The sequence below is a fragment of the Nicotiana tabacum genome, chromosome 19 (genome assembly GCF_000715075.1).
Source record: "Nicotiana tabacum cultivar K326 chromosome 19, ASM71507v2, whole genome shotgun sequence".
Lineage (NCBI taxonomy): Eukaryota > Viridiplantae > Streptophyta > Magnoliopsida > Solanales > Solanaceae > Nicotiana > Nicotiana tabacum.
Genome location: NC_134098.1, coordinates 112,362,873 through 112,380,693, shown reverse-complemented (window position 1 = coordinate 112,380,693; position 17,821 = coordinate 112,362,873). Strand labels below are relative to the sequence as shown.

Below are 17,821 nucleotides of genomic sequence, written 5' to 3'. Positions count from 1 at the left end.
CTCGGTTATCGGTCGATGTCCCTTTTAATAACGGACCTAGAATCTCTAATCTTCAATTGATATCGATTATGTACATCGGCCCAGGTAACAGCCGGGTACTCAATCAAGTTCTGCTTCAACTGTCGTGAAGCCATTGAGCTTCGTTCGTTCAGTCCTTGGGTGAAAGTTTGAACGGCCCAATCGTCCATGACCGGTGGTAGATCCATTCGTTCCATTTGGAAACGAGATACGAACTCTCTTAGCATCTCGTTATCTTTTTGCCTTACCTTAAAAAAGTTCGACTTCCTAGTCTTGACCTTTATGGCTCCGGCATGTGCTTTTACAAAAGAATCTGCAAGCATGGCAAAAGAATCGATAGAGTTAGGTGGTAAATTATGATACCATATCATTGCTCCTTTTGACAGGGTTTCCCCGAATTTCTTTAATAATACGGATTCGATCTCGTCATCCTCTAGATCGTTCCCTTTAATGGCACATGTGTAAGAGGTGACATGTTCATTGGGGTCGGTCGTTCCATTATATTTAGGAATTTCGGGCATGTGGAACTTCTTGGGATCGGTTTGGGAGCTGCGCTCGGGGGGAAGGGCTTTTGTACAAACTTTTTGGAATCCAAACTCTTCAATACTGGTGGTGCCCCCGGGATATGATCAACCCCAGAGTTATAAGTTTTTATTTTTTTGTCGTTTGCTTCAATCCTCTTTTCTCCTGACTCTATCTGTTTTGTCAGTTCCTAGACCATCTTTATAATTTCGAGGTTAGTCTTTCATTCTTGTTCATTTGACTTTACTACAGCTGGCCCCGTTCTGTGGGTGACTTCTCGGGGTGGACCGGGCTCTGGCCTGCTTGGTGCCTTGGTTTGGCTCTGCAACTGAGCTATCGCTACCTGTTGAGCTTGCAACATTTCAAAAATCATACGCAGGTTGATCCCGTCTTCTCCAACATTCTGGTATTTTGAACTGCAGAGTCGAGTTCCACCATGAATGTTGTTTTCGGGGTCGGAATGTTGGTTCGACTCAATGGCCACATGTGAATTAACGCCAATTGGATCTACGACCCGAGTTCCAACAGGGTCAACGAGTGGCCTTTCCTCCCCGGGCGTCAGGTTGTTATTCTCATCTTGAAAGTCAGCTTCGTTGTCGATAGGTAGGGCCATTAATTGAGAGTTCGTCGTTATTAACCTGAAATCAAAGATACTTCCAAGAGCAAGTGTAAAATAGTGTGTTTTACAGATATTCATACCAAATAACCACTATTATTCTTAGCCCCACGGTGGACGCCAAACTGTTTACCCGAAAAACGAATAGAGTTGAATTTATACGTAGTTCTAAGGATACGTGATATAAATTGATACAAATCAGGAAAAATATGTAAATGAATATCGAAATTAGTTATAAAAGAAATGAATGCAAACTGAATGAACTAGTTAGCTTAAGCGTTCAAGTTTTATCACCTCCAAATTGAGTGAAGAACGATTGGTAGAAAAAATAATATGACTAAATATCAAAAGCCAAAGAAGATAATATTTGCTCTCTTTTTTGTATATCTTAGAATGAATCCCTAATGATAACAACTCTTCATATAGTGAGGGAATCCTATTTTGGATATAATTAAAAATACATAATGGAGATTCCGTGATAGATTAATTAATTAGCTTTTCCTTGATTCGAGCCGTGATTTCCGCCGAGATTCTCTCCCCAATTGCGGCTATAACGGCTTTTTTGTTTCTTGGCTCGCTCTTAATCTTGGCCGGTCTCTGGGTCTCGAGCTCGATCTTGACTCGATTTCGATCTTGGCCGGTCTCGGTATTGATCGGTCTCTTGGTCTCGAGCTCGATCTTGACTCGATCTCGATCTTGATCAGTCTCGATCTTGATCGGTCTCTGGGGCTCGAGCTCGAAGACCTAACATCGCATCATGGCTCGATATTACAATGATGAACCTTGGACCATCATATCCCAATCTCGATTAGTCATAAGAAGGGCAGACTCGGTTTTGACCGTATACGATGCTGAAACATAGTACCTTATAAGTATTTACTTATTTTCTAATATTACGAAAAATAAGGTTATTTTCATATAGAATATGTACTTTTATTCACTTGTAGTTTGACTTAGGGACCAAGCCATTAATTACTTGGAGACAAAGTCATTCTTGTGTAAATATATACTTTGTATTGTTTCAATAATAGATACACCAATAATATTAATCTTTCCATCAAAATCCTAGCCGTAGTTGCTTAGCTGCCAGTTCAATCTCCAAAGCAATGGCGGACGTTGAATGTGCTGATGTTGGGGCCGGCGGCCAGCCAAAGAAGAGAACGTTTAAGAAGTTCAGCTACAGAGGAGTGGATCAGGATACTCTTCTTAACCTGTCTACTAATGAGCTCGTTAAACTTTTCCCTGCTCGTCCTCGCCGAAGGTTCGAGAGGGGTTTGAAGAGGAAGCCTATGGCTTTGATCAAGAAGCTGCGCAAGGCGAAACTTGAGGCTCAAGCAAGTGAGAAACCAGAGGTTGTGAGAACACATTTGAGGAACATGATTATTGTACCAGAGATGATTGGAAGCGTTATTGGAATCTATAATGGAAAAACGTTCAATCAAATTGAGGTCAAGCCTGAAATGATTGGACATTATTTAGCTGAGTTTTCAATCTCATACAAGCCTGTTAAGCACGGTAGGCCCGGTATTGGTGCTACTCACTCTTCTAGGTTCATTCCATTGAAGTGATATGATTCTGGCCGATCGAGCCTCTCTTTATGTTTTCTAGTAAAGTAATATCAGTACTACTTTGTTTTACTGCAATTTTGATGAGAACAATTAATGTATGCTGAACGGTAGTTAGTTTGAGATTTGCAGAACAATGGATTAGTTTATTTTCGGTAATTTCTTGCACTATTTGTTGGTAACTTTCAGCAAAACCGCAGACTCTCAAAAAATGAAAAAATGCAGGAAAAGAAACAATTACGCTTCGTGGTTTCATCAATAGCAAAGGCTAGAAAATTCAAGAGATCATAAGAACCAAAAAAAAAAAAAAAAAAGCAGCCCGATGCACAATATATGCATCCCACATGTCCGAGGAAGGGCCGCATCCCAAAATGTGTGATATAGATAACCTATCATAATCCTAATACAAGCATTAGTGGTTGCTTCTACTGCTTATACAGGTCACACGAACATAATTTTACCATTATATTGTTCAAGGGCTCCCCTTGAAAAGATCATAGGAACACTTTAAAAATTATAAAAAGATTTATTACACAGAAAGATTAGGGAAAAGAAATAATGGAAATTAAACTCATACCTGCCATGTAGAAATTCTTAATTTTTACTAGTTTTGATGGTCATAAGAACATTACTGGAACTGAAAATTGGCATTATTTTGTTCCGATCAGCTATAAATTAAGGCAATGATACATATCTCCTCCCTCTACAAAATACAAATTGCAAAATGATATATCTCCTCCCTTTACAAAATACAAATTAAAAATTATTCAATGTTGACTGCAAATATCATCTGAACTTTATGAGAGCCATCCGACCACGTTATAATCCCAAAATTGTAACCCTTTGATGCTTTCTTACCATCAAATGAGATTTCAAAAGAAGCTTTCTTTATTCCTTTCACAAAGACAATCTTTTTCGGAGAAACCCTAACAACCAAACCAGGTGGAGCAATGGTTGAAGAAGTATACGTGGCATTTCGATCTGAACCAACATTCGTCGCAACTCTTTTCACTTTCACAACCCCCTGATTTTGCTTAAGTTTTTCTATAGAGATTGAAGGGTAATTTATGTTTGATATGAGTTCCTTTTTACTAGTACTAGCATTTCTTGGGCAATCGAAATTCTTATAATTCTTTGATGCTACTAATCTAAGTTGTTTTTCTTTGTACCCGTAATAACATAGGAAGTTGTAGTAGTCAGTCATGGTCGTTTCAAATACTAACCCTGGATCTAGAGCTTTAATTGGGCTTAATTCCCCAGCACCTATTTCATGTGGATTTGAATAAAGACCTGACGTGTTTGTCAAGTGCTTCCTCAAATTGTTGGATACTGTTGCTGTTGAGAGGAAAAAGAAAATTCCATTATCAGCAAAATTTGAAGTAGAAAAGTAGTGCTTAGATGAAAGGAAATGAAACAACATATTGCAGCAAAAGAAAATAGTGAAACGGTAAACAGGAGGTCACTCGTTCAACCCGTGTCATAAGACCCAATGTAATCTGGCCTTCCCTGAATCACGCGCATAGCGAGAACTTAGTGCACAAAGCTGCTTTCTTTTTATCAATTTGTAAATGATACTAAATATTTAATAGCCAAAATATGTGATATACCTGTTGTCATGATTGCAGATTTGATCATTGAGAAGCTCCATGTACGGTGTATTGATTTAATGAAGGACATAGCTCCAGTAACATGTGGACAGGCCATAGATGTTCCAGATGTGATGCCAAATAAGGATGTTGATTTTTTTTCTGGTAAAAGATTACTACTCACTTCATCAACCTTTGGAATCATTGCCGATAATATGCCAACACCAGGAGCACTTATATCAGGCTGCAGACAAAATTTTAAAGGTCATATTATTGTGTAGTAAACTCATAGTTTATTACTCCTTTCTTTTCAAATTGAAATATAATTGTTTTAGTATAAGCCAATAAGTAATTTACTTTCACCAGCTTGTAGTAAAATCTTCATAGTTTGAGTTGAACATAATTAAGAATATATACATATAATAGCTTTGGAAATTAATATACGGTCAAAAACCTCTCTATAGTTTAGTATAAGTTGATAAGTAATTTACCTCCGCCAGCCTGTAGTAAAATCTTCATAGTTTAAGTTGAACATAATTAAGAATATATACATATACAGTCAGACCTCTCTATAACAATATCCCTATATAACAACACTTCACTATAAAAGCCAAGCTTTACCTGAACCAATTTTCATTTTATGTTATAATATATGTTCTCTATAACAACACTTCGCTATAACATCCAAAAATATTCGGAACAAACGAGGCTGTTATAGAGAAGTTTGACTGTAATAGCTTTGAAAATTAATGTACAGTCAAACCTCTCTATAACAGCATCGTTTGTTCCGATATTTTTTTGGTTGTTATAATGAATGTGTTGTTATAAAGAACAAATATTATAACATAGCATAATCATCGGTTCCGAGGAAAACTCGACTTTTATATTGAATGGCTATTATATAGGGATGTTGTTATAGAGAAGTCTAGAAGAGTGTTTAGAACCTTAAGAATATTTTCGGTTAGTGTTGCGGGTCCGCGTGAAGAAAAATCTGCGACTACTGGAGCTGGCTTAAACCTTCGAATCTCATTTGCCGGAAATATAGTTGCCAATGGGTTCCTGTAATCATAAATCATTCAACAGTTTGATGTAAACACTGAGTGCGAATAAATTTTTATCATAATATTTTGTAATAATGATAAAGCATGATAATCTTTTGTAAAGAAATAATAGTAAGTCATATTTGAAAGAGAAAAGAGGTATAAATTCTTACTGGGAGGAATTAATATATTGAAGAATTTGAGCCCCAGGCAACTTTCCAACTTCAGCAAAGGGGAAGTTGCCTGAATCAAATGGTGAACGTTTCTCTGCCTCGTCAATTAAAATCAGACCCTTTGCATTGGCATCTTGCACAACCAATTTCTTGATTTCTCTTGATATTGTCCAGTCATCATTCATGCAAACAATTATTTTCCCGGCAACTCTTTTAGCATCCAATGACCCTGGCATACAATTCCTGCTTGCATTTTTGCAGAAAGGAACATACAAAATTTAAGAGCAAGCACTTATCAAATGGAAAACAAAAATTTTAAGAAGCTAACTCTTGTCCTCGTAGTTTTGACCTTCAAGTATATATAAATATGCCATTTAGATTGAAAGGGGCTATTAGAGATTCTAAATAAGATGAAATTATGCAACTGATTGAATGCGTATGATCAATTATTTGCTTATTTCATGAAAGAAAGCAAGAATGAAAATAATAATAAAAAGAAAAATACATAGCTAGAAAATTACCTGGCTTGAGAAGTTAACGAGGGGTGGAAAGGAATGTTTTCACCGAAAGCAAGGGGATAAGTTCTGGAGCGAGAGCGACCAGTAGGATTGTAACTTATTCCTGATCCCTATTTGAATAACCAAAGATGTTATATAATAAAAACTATAAGAGTGTGACATTAAGGTTTGGATGTTAAAAAGTATTTAAATATAGAGAGGTATTATTCGTATTAAAACATATAAAAAGAAGAGTCACACATAGAATGAGACACTTGGATTAGACCACCGAGGTGTGGCGGGATTTGAGTTGTGGGAATGGAGATAACTCCTAATAGAAAGTGTTTTTCCATTTAATTTGCTTTAGGATTAGTCGGATCAACGGATCCTGAATACTGAATGAGTAAACCAACACATTAAGGAAAAAAACATATCGAGTAATAATCACCAAGGGATGTGGTGGGATGGATGAGATCTCTCCGCCCTTAACTAGAAGTCTCGAATTCAAAGTCTTTGAAACTCCTACTAAGAAACATTTCCCCCTAAAATTTTTCCTATGTGGTGCGAATCCAGATATTAAATGCTTCTCAAACACCAGAAAAAAAAAGCAGATGGAGTAATAAGGATGTTTACCTTCAAAGAGACATTGTTTCCCAGGACAATGGTGGACTGAAATTTTCTATCAATAGTAGAAGCAGCAACAGTGAAAATCCAGGGAGCAGAGTTGGTAACAGTATAAGGATCAGGTCCCTCATTCCCACCAGAACAAACAACCATAACTCCTCTTTCAGCAGCATGAAAAGCCCCAATGGCAATAGGATCATCTTTAAAGTCAGTTTGAAACACAAAACTTCTCCCAATGGAAATGGAAATAATGTCAACTCCATCTTTAATTGCATCATCAATAGCTTTGAGTATTGCAGAGCCTTGACAATTTCCTTCTGAACATGCTTTGTAAGTTGCAATCCTAGCAGAAGGTAACCCTCCCCTAGCTGTGCCATTTGCTAGGCCATAGTAATTGGCATTAGGGACAATTGCACCTGCTGCTATTGAAGCTGTGTTTGTTCCATGCCCTACTTTGTCCCTTGGTGTTCCATTTGGTTTTGATGGTATTGTAGTGCTAATGTTAGGTAATTTTGTGAAGGTGGACTCTTGATCTTCAATATTGTAAAACCTTGCTCCTATCAACTTCCTACAATATATAGATTTTGAGATAGAATTTAATTTTCAGGAGAATATGTGACGTTAGGTCAGGGATTCGACAATATTATTTAGGACGCATCACATTTTCAAATGCTGAGATATTTGGATTTGATTCAGATGAGAATTTTGACTGATGAGATTACTGATACTATTTTTTCGAGTAAGTCATAATATTGAGCTTGGTGAAAAGTAAAAATGGCATTTTATTCCAAGTCAAGATTGTCTATATAACCTCTTGGCAATGTCTTGAACATTAAGCAGGCGTTTCGACATAAAAGTTATAATTTTTGAAAAAAAGTAGTATTTTGAGTCAAGTTGAAAAATAGTATTTGAAATTTAAAATTATGTTTGGACATGTATTTTTCTTGAAAAAAATATTGCAGTTTTGTGAGTGAAAAAAAATTCCGAAAATTTGAAAAAAACTCATTTTCGAAAAATCTCTAAGAACTTACAAAATTTCGCGTTTTAGAAAAAAAAAATTCAAAAGAAAAGAAAAAAAAAAATTATGGACAAACGGGTCCGGAGTAACTAAAATAAAAAATAAAGAAAAAGTGATGACCTATTGCAGTTTGACTTGTAGAAGTCAAATCCTTCCATGCAGACTCCTTTCCATCTTGATGGTACTTTACCAATATGTTGGTCATCAAAACTAGGTGACTCGGGCCATATGCCTAAAAATAAAGAGTAATTATGACAATGTACATAAAAGCGAAAAAAAAGGGGAAAGTCCAAGTTTTACTCCCTCCATTAAATATATGCAACAATTTGCTTAATGCATAAATAAATCAAAGTGGCTTTTTTTAATTCAAAAAAGTAAAAAAAAAAATTATTTATTAGTAAAAAGGACCTGTGTCAATAACTCCAATAATAACATCAAAAGATGAACCATGCTTGTAGTGATAGCCAGAGGATCTGGAATAATAAGAAGATTCAAGACCCAAAAAATCCCAGGAGCGTGTTGTGTGAAGTTGAAGAACGGGATCTGGAAAAACTGATACAACCTCCTCATGACCTGCTTTTCCAATTAAAATAAAGTTAATACCTTAATTTGTGATAATCTAACAAAGATTAAATCAACATAATTTTTAATTACTTTGGGAGTGAACTGTGAGGGGAAGAGGAGGGGAAAGATCTTGTGAGAGTCGAACAATGCACCAATGATGCACGTTATATGGTTTTACAAGTACTAAATTACCAATAAATTTCCGAAGTTAATATAATACTCTAGCGTAACAAAATCATAGCGAAAATAGTATGATTGTATAAGAAATCAATTAAATATAATATACATTTGTTAATATATTTTTTCCTACTTTGATGACAAATGGCTTAATGTTCATGTATATAGGTTTTAATTAAGTTTATTAAGTATGCTAAAATATTAGTTAATTAACTCTAAATAAAAAGCGATTTCTTATATCTTCTACTTAAACTACAAAATATGAATTCAGATCTTAGGGAACATACAAATTAAAAATTTAAAGAACAAAGTAAAACACCTAGAATATTTTTTCAACTTTTTACACTATAAGCAATTAAAAAGTAATAAGAAAAGAATAAAGAAAGAATCTTACCTGATAATAGGATGGCTTCGTCCTCTGTAAGCAAGGAACAAAAGCCCCTATAAGCATGATGATAGGAATGCCTCACTGAGATTCTCTCACTTTCTTCACTGTTCGAAAAAGTTAAAAAAAAAATATTATTTTTAGTTTCTCATATATAAAAGAAAATAATTTCCAGTATATACTTTTATTATTGAGTGGAAGATACATGCGCAGAAACTCGTATAAATTTTTTCTTTGGGAAAGAAATAATGCTTTCGTCTTCCTTTTTTTTTTCTATTTTTGAAACAAATAAGATTATCATTAATATTGAAATATTGATGAATATTACAATCATCATCAAGGAATTAAACGTATGGGATAATAACATCTTAAAATGTATCTTTTTCCTCCTTTGCTTTACCTTTTCTCATTTACAATTTTGATAGATTTTAACTCATGGGTGTCTCATGCATGGTCGAGCTTTTTTTATCTTATTAAGGTTAAAAGGGGAAAAAAACTGGGATCACAGAAAATTAATCTTTCATATCTTTATAATCAGGGGCGGCTCAATGGTAAAGCCGCTCAAGCAACTTGAGGCCCCACATCTAGGGGGCCCCAAAATTTTCTGATACTGTATTAAATAGTTGTATCTATATTTGATGAATTTTTTAAAAAATATTTAGTATATAAAAAAAAGTATATTTTTCATAAATAAGGGAATTATGAGACCAATAGAGATAATTTGGGAATAAGAATAGTTACTTACGTGTGAATATATGTCTTGCCTCCTTTATATATTATCATTATTATCATATGGCCCACGTTACTTTTATTACTTTCTCTTTAAACTGGTTTTTACTTAATCTTTTATATTCCTTTCCAAACTTATAAGTCTACTGTCTCATAAAATATTCTGTCAAATACGATAGTAGAAAGCAATTCTTTTTTTGTCAAGCTTTCCCGGAATTGCACTAAAAATATTGAAACAGCAAAAGTACAAGTTATCCATGACTATTTGTTAAACCAGGTTCAATTGTTCTATACTTTTCTTATTACTTTGCATCTAATTATTTTTTTTTATATCTTTTATTTGTAAGTATATGTATTAGCTTTTTAAATTTATTAGAATTTTAATATGTCAACAAGAAAATATGAATCCTCATATTAAAAATACCAAAAAGGAGAGAAGAATTGAAACTTTAATACAACCCCAAAAAATAGGAAGAATTTATGGTAGATAAACAAATCACTAATATAATTGAGGTAGAAGAGAATGAAATCCAAGAAGAAGAAGTTGGTAAGAGTTTAACAAAGATCTTTTAGAAAATTAGGAAATCCTAAAAGAATTGAATAATAATCCTAGAAAGTAGAAATATATATAATCCTAGTTAAGAAATCGATTATAAATAAATTATTAAAAATTTTACATCTCAAAAAGCTAGAAAAATTAACTTCAAAATAAAATTTTATTAAATGAGTTTTTAAATATGAAAAAACTTAGAGCCCCTCGTTGAAGTTTGGCTTTAGGCCCCGGATACCGTTGAGCTGCCCCTGTTTATAATATCCAACGGAAAATTTCTATTTTTAGTTCCTTTAATTTATGTATCATCAGATTGTACCGGGATCAAGCTGCTATTTAGCATCATATAATACTATTGAGATACATAGTATTATGGATGCTTAACTATTTTTATTTGAAAATTACTATTGAAACTGGGTGCTCAAGTAATATATATATATATATATATATATATATATATATATATATATATGAATTACTAGTTTTTCTATATAAATAATGAGTGTTCAAACACCAATAACCCATAACATAAATCCGCTACTGGGTAAGGAAGGGGTTTGAATTCATCTGAAATTATACTCAAGTGCAAGTAAGATAAAAACAAAAAATTTGTATAAATGTAAACTATTGAATCCCCTTTAACATAGGAGAAGCTTATAGATTTTTTGCATTTTTTTTTTAACCCCTTGTTAGAATTCCTCACTACGCCATTAGTAGTAGAATGTCTAATATTAATCTAATGCCCTAATTAGTTTTCTCATATTTATTGCTGATAGTTATCTAGCAAAATGAAGGGAAAAGAAGTATAAAGAAAACATATATAGTATTATAACCTTGGGATAATGGACGACAACATTCGAAGATGAGATAGCTGTGCAATTTCAGCTGAGTCTCCACTGTTGTTCAAGGGACTTCCCATATACACAATGTAAGGCTGCATCCAATCAAGCAATTATCAAAAAAAAAAAAAAAGGAAGGAAAAAGGAGAAGGATTTAATACTATATGCAGATAGAAAATATTGAAAAGAAAAATATTGAAACAGAGGTAACATAAATATGAAAAATACTAGTTAAGAAGTCTGCATGCTGTCAAAAAAGAATATAAAATCCAAAAACAAAGAAGGAAAACTTGTTCAATATGATTTGAGAAAAGAAAAAAATTCATATATCACTTAGAAATTTCAATACCAGGATCAAAGTACATTCCATCTAGAATTAATATAAATATGTTTACAGATTCACAATTTGTTCAAATAGTCGAAATCTCTTTTTCTAATTTTCCCAAATTAAAGAGAAACTTACCTTGGGAGTCTGATTTGATGCGATGCAAGAAGTGATCAGAAAGAGTGTGGAGATAATTGGAGAAAAATGAAAGAGAGAAGCCATAGCATAGAGTATTCATGCAAGCAAAGCAAGTAAATTCCTTGTCAATAAGAAGAGGAGCATAGGCTTTTATAGCTTGTTATTTCTCTTCAGTCCTATTAATTACATTACTTTTTGAGTTTTTGTATTATATATTCACTGATTAATCTTGCATTATTGGACTACAATTACTGCCAAAAAAAATGGAAGAGAAGAGGCTTATTCAAATGATTTCTTGAAAATGGAAAAAAGTTGAAGTACATGACAAGCAAGCACTTTCGCTCAATGCATGCACAAGTGTTGTGTTATGAAACAAACCTCAAATTTTTGCAATATTAATATTCTTTGATCAGCCACCTAAGTGATGCCCTATTTCACTTTTTTTAACATTGATTCCTTTGGTACTCGAAATATTATTGATAAACTGATTATTTCATCTTTAATTTGGAACTAAAAGATTTAAAAGAACAATAAGAGGCGATCAAGTTATAAGAGAAAATACACAAAGTTGGCGCAATATAGATTTTAGGATGTGTTTTTTGCATATTTTGCCTTTCAAGAGTAATGTCAAATACATCACATATATCGTACATGTGACCGCTAATTTTGAAAGTAAAAAAGGGAAGAACTCCTCCTAATTAGGGAGGGGGGTTTTTTTTTAACAAAAAAAAAGGAGAAAAAAGGGAAGAACAAAACACTTGAATTCCAATTAATTAATTCCTTGGAGAAAAAGAACGCTAAGAATCAATGAAACGATTCACTTTACAGCAAGAGTTTGGAAGAAGCTGAACATGCAAAGTGCTTATACCATGTTCATCTCTACGCTTTACTCTTCTTGAATAGGAAAATGGTCAGACATTTTATTTTGCACATAGCTAGAGAACCATATTATAATAAACAACAAGCCGTGAGTCGGACTAGCAAGGTGTTCATTAAGATTCTGCAAATGGAGTGAGGTGTGACCAATCTAGAATGGAGATCAATATAATATTCAGATATTCTGAAACAAATAAAATATCATACAAGTAAATATTTAAATCTCAAAAAAAGAATCAGAAAATGAATTACCTAACTTTTAATTTCAGTAAAAAAATTGGTCAAAATGATCCTCTGGAAAAGCAAACTCAAAATTTAAATTGGATGAAAGGAATAGACATTGTTAACTCTATTAACTACTACAATATCTCAGCAACCGGATAACTTTGTCAATGAAATTACCAGGAAGAAAAGAGAATAGGATAAGATTATATCAAAAATATTACTACTACAAGGAAATCATTTCTCATGTGTTGGAATATGCTGCATCTCTCTTCTACAATTCTTGGCCCACCAAAGTGCTCAAAATCAACAGTGTCAAAATAAAAGGTGGACAGTGCGAGTAAATATATGGTTTGTACTTACTCCAAGAAACTTGGAATGATCCACGTCTTCTCATGCGCCAAGAATGGAAGAACTGTTGCTAGTATAAACCTTATAAGACGGAGATGGAAATAATCCTCTCACTCACCCTGAGACCTCCTGCTCAGGTGCAAGCGGAAATGTATGGTAAGAACTTGATTGGACTAACTTATCATAAGTTAAACATTTGCGCTGGCAAATTTCGTTTTCTACCACAAGGCCCAATTCCTGATAGCTCCATGGAAATGTCAATGCTTCGATGTTGAGCAGCACGAACGACGCTGATGCGACATTGTATTTTAACCGCAGGGCAAGCATCAGTACCAACCGCGGCCATTTTATCAACGTTTAACTTTCCTGAGGATACCATTGCAATTGGTTCCGAGAAAGTGAGGACAGTCTGTGACCAGTGAGTGCTGGGAGTATGGGGAGATGTGGACAAGACAGTTGGCTTTTCTTTACAGAATCTTTCTGTAAATCCAGTCTCAAACCAAATGACAACTCCATAACACCAAGTTGTAATCGGTTTTGAACCTGGAGACCCATTTCCAGAAGTTTCTCCCTTCAGCTCCAGTTCAACCTTAGCAGTAAAATCCATCTCCTCCAGCTTCATTGTCACCAGATCAAAGTTCTGTTCAAGTATACTTGGGATGTCAGAGAATTACTGTAAAATCATAAAGAGATTTTTGCTTAGTTTTTAAATCTGTTTAATGGTTATCCTCCTGAAAAACACTGTTTCATCGGGCAAGGGATTCTGTGGGGAAAAGCCAGGGAGAAAATCCTTTCTAGCAACAGTTGTCTTCACGGTTTCACTCAAAACTCTCTTGTGTCTCTTATTTCTCAGATAATACATCTACATAACTATTTAAAATTTACAACAAAGTCCTTATAGCCTGCCAAAGCCACACCCCAACAATTTCTATGGGCTTCTTATAAAACACAAGTGAATCCTAGAATCGAGTGGAAAGATGACCTAGGTAATATAAAATTAATCAAACATTGGACTTAACATATTTGAGTTTAAACTGTCATGATAATGTGTCTAAAACCAAAAATGGTTGACGATGCCAATATGCTGTCATGCAGAGAACTGATATTAAAATAAGGACCATTTAAAGGTCAACAACATAGTCTTCATGCTTCTCAACGCAGATTAAAAGACAAACCTGGAGAACTGTTGAATTAGTTATTATATCACAGCTGTCAATAACATCAACTATTGGAATTCTGGAAGCATCTTTAACAATCTCCTCGCCGATACAAGACATATTAAACCCATAAATGTTTTCCCAAAATGGAATGCTTGTACCACCTCTTCCAAATCCAGCAACAAACTAGAAAAGTTATGTGGGGAGAGAGGTTAGCTTCAACCTAGAAATGAATGATGACTTAAACAAATGCAAGAAAAGCTTTTGAGAGTTACCATGGTTGCCATGTCAGGAAGAACAGCACCTCCAGGCTTCAAAAATTGATCACGTGCATACAGGACAGAGCTAAGCATTGACTCATAAAGCAGGCAATAACCCATCCATTCACTCACCAACACATCAACACTGTGTGGCCGAACTTTCTGAGTACTCTGTAGCTCTTCAACCATGCCCTGAACAACCTCCATTACACCATTGCCCGGATCAGAACCTTCATTCTCGCTTCCAATCCGCAAAATGTTATTGTCTTTGGCAATCTAAAATTATAGTAAGAAGTTTGGAAAGTAATGGAATTTAGTAAATAATACTGGAGCTGCAAAATCTGAAGATAAAACTGTTAAATTTGGAAAGCAACGTGACAATTTAATAACGAAAGATTGTTAACCTGAGCTGCCACAGCTGCCATCTTTTCACTTGCTTCAACTGCAATCACCCTTGACGCACCTGCCTGGGCTGCAAAGAGACTAAAAACGACATGAATTAGTTCTAATTGAACGACTACTTTTTAAATTCAGAAGTTGAGCTTTTTCCTTCATTAGTTAATTTTGAATGCAAAAACGAAGATGAACAGTATAAGTGACCTGTTATGCATGCTTTCAGAAATTCTGATCACTTTGGGATCTTTGGTCATCACCTTACTTGCAAATACTAAAATCAGTATTTGAAAGATGAAGTTTGGCCACCAGTATTTGCATATCTTTGGTCATGACCTACTTGAAGCTGAGGATGGTTCGCTCACTACAAAAACATATGGGAGCGTAGAATAGAATAGGACAACTAAGAGATCATTTGGTGGGCGAGTTTACATACTTCCTCATACTAGTGCATTTTCCTCTATTCCCTGTCCCTGCATAGGGATTTCAAGTGTTTTCTTCCTTGGTTTGCTCATTGCTCTTCCTGCTAGTGGCTCATCTAAAAAGCTGAAAGGAATAGATACATGTACTACTATTTCACCTTCTGGTTAAGGCGATGAAATTTTAATTCTCCTTTCTTCAGCTTGGGTAATGTAATAGTATAAAAAAGCAAACAGATTCAAAGCTTAATGCTTGTTCACTTAATCTTCTTTCACTTCCAATTACCTCCTTGCGTAGTTTTTAGTGTTCCTCTTTTTTTCCTCCATGATTTCTCCCATAAAGTAGAACAAGAAAGCTCAGACAAAGATTCAAGTGTTCACAAAAGAAAGGGATCTAAAAAGGATTTAGAAGATCCAAAATCTTCATAATACTGCATCAAATGATCAACTACACTAGTAAAATAATGTAATGAGATAAAGATGTGAGCAAAATCTCTCCTAACCTCAATATGCCAGTACCACAACCTACATCCATGACTACAGCACCTTTTATGAGAGAAGGATTCTCCAAAATGGCTTGCCGATAAGCATCAGTTCTTACCTGCATAAGCCACAATATAGACAATCTTGTTACCAAATATTTCAGCGGTAACCTTTTTTTCTGAAATAAGGCAAACATTTATATGGCACAAAGAAGCATAATGAAATAGTTTTTGCCAATAATCTAACTATCAAGAGTCAAAGGAAGAACGTACATCAGCTTCAGGACAATTGGACAAAGCTTTGAAGCAACAGCAGGAAATGGATATTAATCAGATTTAAAAGCTGATGGAAGAAAAATCACTTTAGAGTCAATTAAAGAGAATGGAGATCAGTGGGGTTTATAATAGGGATATTGATACTTTCTGATGAAGACAAGGTGCTAGGCGCTATATAATGTTTGTTCTGGAGCTTAGCATTCTTTGATGTGTGACAGTTGCATTCTATTGGTGCTTCTTCTAGTAAAAGTATTTCCTGATCCAAAATTGAAAAAAAAAAAAAAAAGCAAGGACTAGTTAGCGAAGCAGAACAACTAGATTAGATCAGGTCTGGTCTTTTCTGCTTTCCTTATGTTGGTGAAGTATGTTCACTTTGTTTCGAAGTAAGCAGCAGATGATTCTTGTTGGACAAGAATTACAAGCAAAATTTATTCAAGTAAATACTGGCTCTGGTAAACTAAGGTACCGCAAATAGAGATTGAAAAGGTCCAATCAGCATTTAGCTTAACATGGGAAAAACAATTTGATCGACTATATCTTCCTCCACAACAAAAGATAGTTGCTATACATCAAGAATTGGGCCAACGCAAAACCTAATAACATCGAAAAGGCTTAATCAAGATAAAAGTTACCTTATCACTTATCATGTCCCTGTGGATACCATAGGAACTATAACCACCAAAATAGCTTTTATTTACGTCCTTGACCTTATTTGCTGCAACTTTTGCTATATATAAGCTGGAATCCTGGTCATCGAGGTTCTTATACGAAGAAGCACCAGCTTCTGCAGCGACAATGCCATTGCTGAAAGTAGTATCAGTCATTGAAGCAGATTTCCCTCCATTTTGAATGGAGGCTATAGGTTTGTTTTCTTCTGTTTCAGACTCAAAATCATCCTCATCGATGCTAATATGCTCAAAATCTTTAATTAACTCCTTTTTGTCGACAGACATAACATCCTCAACATCGTCACCTTCATCAGCATCATCAAAGCTATACAGAAGTGCATCCTCGTTCAAGGGCTTCAAAAACTCATCATCATTCCAAGGAAACAAGCCCTCGTCAAAATTAATAACCTCGTGCAAATGATTCAGTAAATCTTCCTTTGACCGACAGACAATACCACAACTCCAACATTTGTTCTCAGCAACCTAATAGCAAAATATATATAAAAAAGGATTTAAGTTATATATACTAAAACTTTAATTATTATTTTTACACTATCAGTAAATTTTGCCATTTTACTAGATTATAAATTATAATGTTTATCCGGAGATTTACCCATAATTACCTAAAATATGAGCTGGTTGTATAAATATTCTTTACATCATCTACAACTTAAAACTCATGAGAAAAAGGCCATTAGTTTCTATTGAATTGCACATAATAACAAAATCGAAGACGCTAAACTAGAATATGAAACTGACACTTTTGAACAAGGATACGTTGAATACCTTAGACCTAATGTAATTAATGAGCTTAAAGCAGCCGTAGAAATCCAAGGCGAAAGTGGTCTTGAGAGTATTGAAGTTGAAGCGGTGTGCGGATGAGCAGTGTTCAAAGAGGGCGTTGCTGGAATTGTATAGCGAATCACAGAACAAGCAGAGTAACTCTGAGTTCATAGCTTCATCTTCATCTTCTTCGTCTCCATTTTCGTCTACTTTCCAATCGTCCCAATTCTGGTCCCTGTCGTCATCTGAGTTTTCAGCTTCTTCTACTTCCATATACGTGGTGTTGGGTTCCTCCATAGCCATAGAAATTAGCTAGTTCGAAGTATTGGATTGCAAAAGGTAATGGTTAATTGGGAAGTCTGGGGAAAGGGTGAGAAATGAGAATGAAAGAAAGTTGTCTTAAACCCTTTAAAACCCTACTCTTTGTTATTTGACTATTTTCTCCCCTATTGCTAATGATTTACACTTTAAAAATCAAATTTAGTTTCAAGTTTCATAAATATAGGAAATTAGTTTTAGCACCCCAAATTTTTCACAATCTCACTCCCAAGTATTGAATTTCTTCCCA

At 34.6% G+C, this 17,821-nt stretch overlaps 3 protein-coding genes across 3 annotated transcripts; 1 reads left to right on the top strand and 2 right to left on the bottom strand.

Annotated features, from left to right (window-relative positions):
- The first annotated feature begins 2,206 nt into the window (after positions 1-2,206).
- Positions 2,207-2,854, top strand: LOC107769479 (small ribosomal subunit protein uS19-like). The gene has a single exon (XM_016588700.2). The coding sequence runs from the start codon at positions 2,263-2,265 to the stop codon at positions 2,722-2,724; it is 462 nt and encodes a 153-aa protein (XP_016444186.1). The 5' UTR covers positions 2,207-2,262; the 3' UTR covers positions 2,725-2,854.
- A 311-nt stretch (positions 2,855-3,165) lies between these two features.
- LOC107769478 (CO(2)-response secreted protease) lies at positions 3,166-11,537 on the bottom strand. Its single transcript, XM_075238411.1, has 11 exons — positions 11,367-11,537; positions 10,898-10,998; positions 8,795-8,892; positions 8,068-8,232; positions 7,780-7,891; positions 6,651-7,209; positions 6,042-6,148; positions 5,521-5,763; positions 5,252-5,366; positions 4,329-4,551; positions 3,166-4,056 (listed from the first exon to the last, which is right to left on the bottom strand). Exons 1-11 carry the CDS (start codon positions 11,448-11,450, stop codon positions 3,485-3,487), a joined length of 2,379 nt encoding a protein of 792 aa, XP_075094512.1. The 5' UTR covers positions 11,451-11,537; the 3' UTR covers positions 3,166-3,484.
- Positions 11,538-12,537: 1,000 nt separating this feature from the next.
- LOC107813085 (putative protein arginine N-methyltransferase 3) lies at positions 12,538-17,658 on the bottom strand. The gene is made up of 7 exons (XM_016638296.2): positions 17,257-17,658; positions 16,435-16,953; positions 15,548-15,645; positions 14,637-14,715; positions 14,248-14,508; positions 13,991-14,158; positions 12,538-13,455 (listed from the first exon to the last, which is right to left on the bottom strand). The coding sequence occupies exons 1-7, from the start codon at positions 17,554-17,556 to the stop codon at positions 12,997-12,999; spliced, it is 1,884 nt and encodes a 627-aa protein (XP_016493782.2). The 5' UTR covers positions 17,557-17,658; the 3' UTR covers positions 12,538-12,996.
- Positions 17,659-17,821: the final 163 nt, after the last annotated feature.

Excerpts from the sequence above, each read along its gene's own strand:
- LOC107769479 (XM_016588700.2), top strand. The coding sequence starts at position 2,263 with ATGGCGGACGTTGAATGTGCTGATGTTGGGGCCGGCGGCCAGCCAAAG.
- LOC107769478 (XM_075238411.1), bottom strand. The coding sequence starts at position 11,450 with ATGGCTTCTCTCTTTCATTTTTCTCCAATTATCTCCACACTCTTTCTG. Across the intron at positions 6,149-6,650 it reads GAAACAATGTCTCTTTGAAG|GGATCAGGAATAAGTTACAA; the intron begins GTAAACATCCTT and ends TTATTCAAATAG. Across the intron at positions 5,764-6,041 it reads TCGTTAACTTCTCAAGCCAG|GAATTGTATGCCAGGGTCAT; the intron begins GTAATTTTCTAG and ends AAATGCAAGCAG.
- LOC107813085 (XM_016638296.2), bottom strand. The coding sequence starts at position 17,556 with ATGGCTATGGAGGAACCCAACACCACGTATATGGAAGTAGAAGAAGCT. Across the intron at positions 15,646-16,434 it reads GGGACATGATAAGTGATAAG|GTAAGAACTGATGCTTATCG; the intron begins GTAACTTTTATC and ends TGGCTTATGCAG. Across the intron at positions 14,159-14,247 it reads TTCCTGACATGGCAACCATG|TTTGTTGCTGGATTTGGAAG; the intron begins GTAACTCTCAAA and ends TAACTTTTCTAG.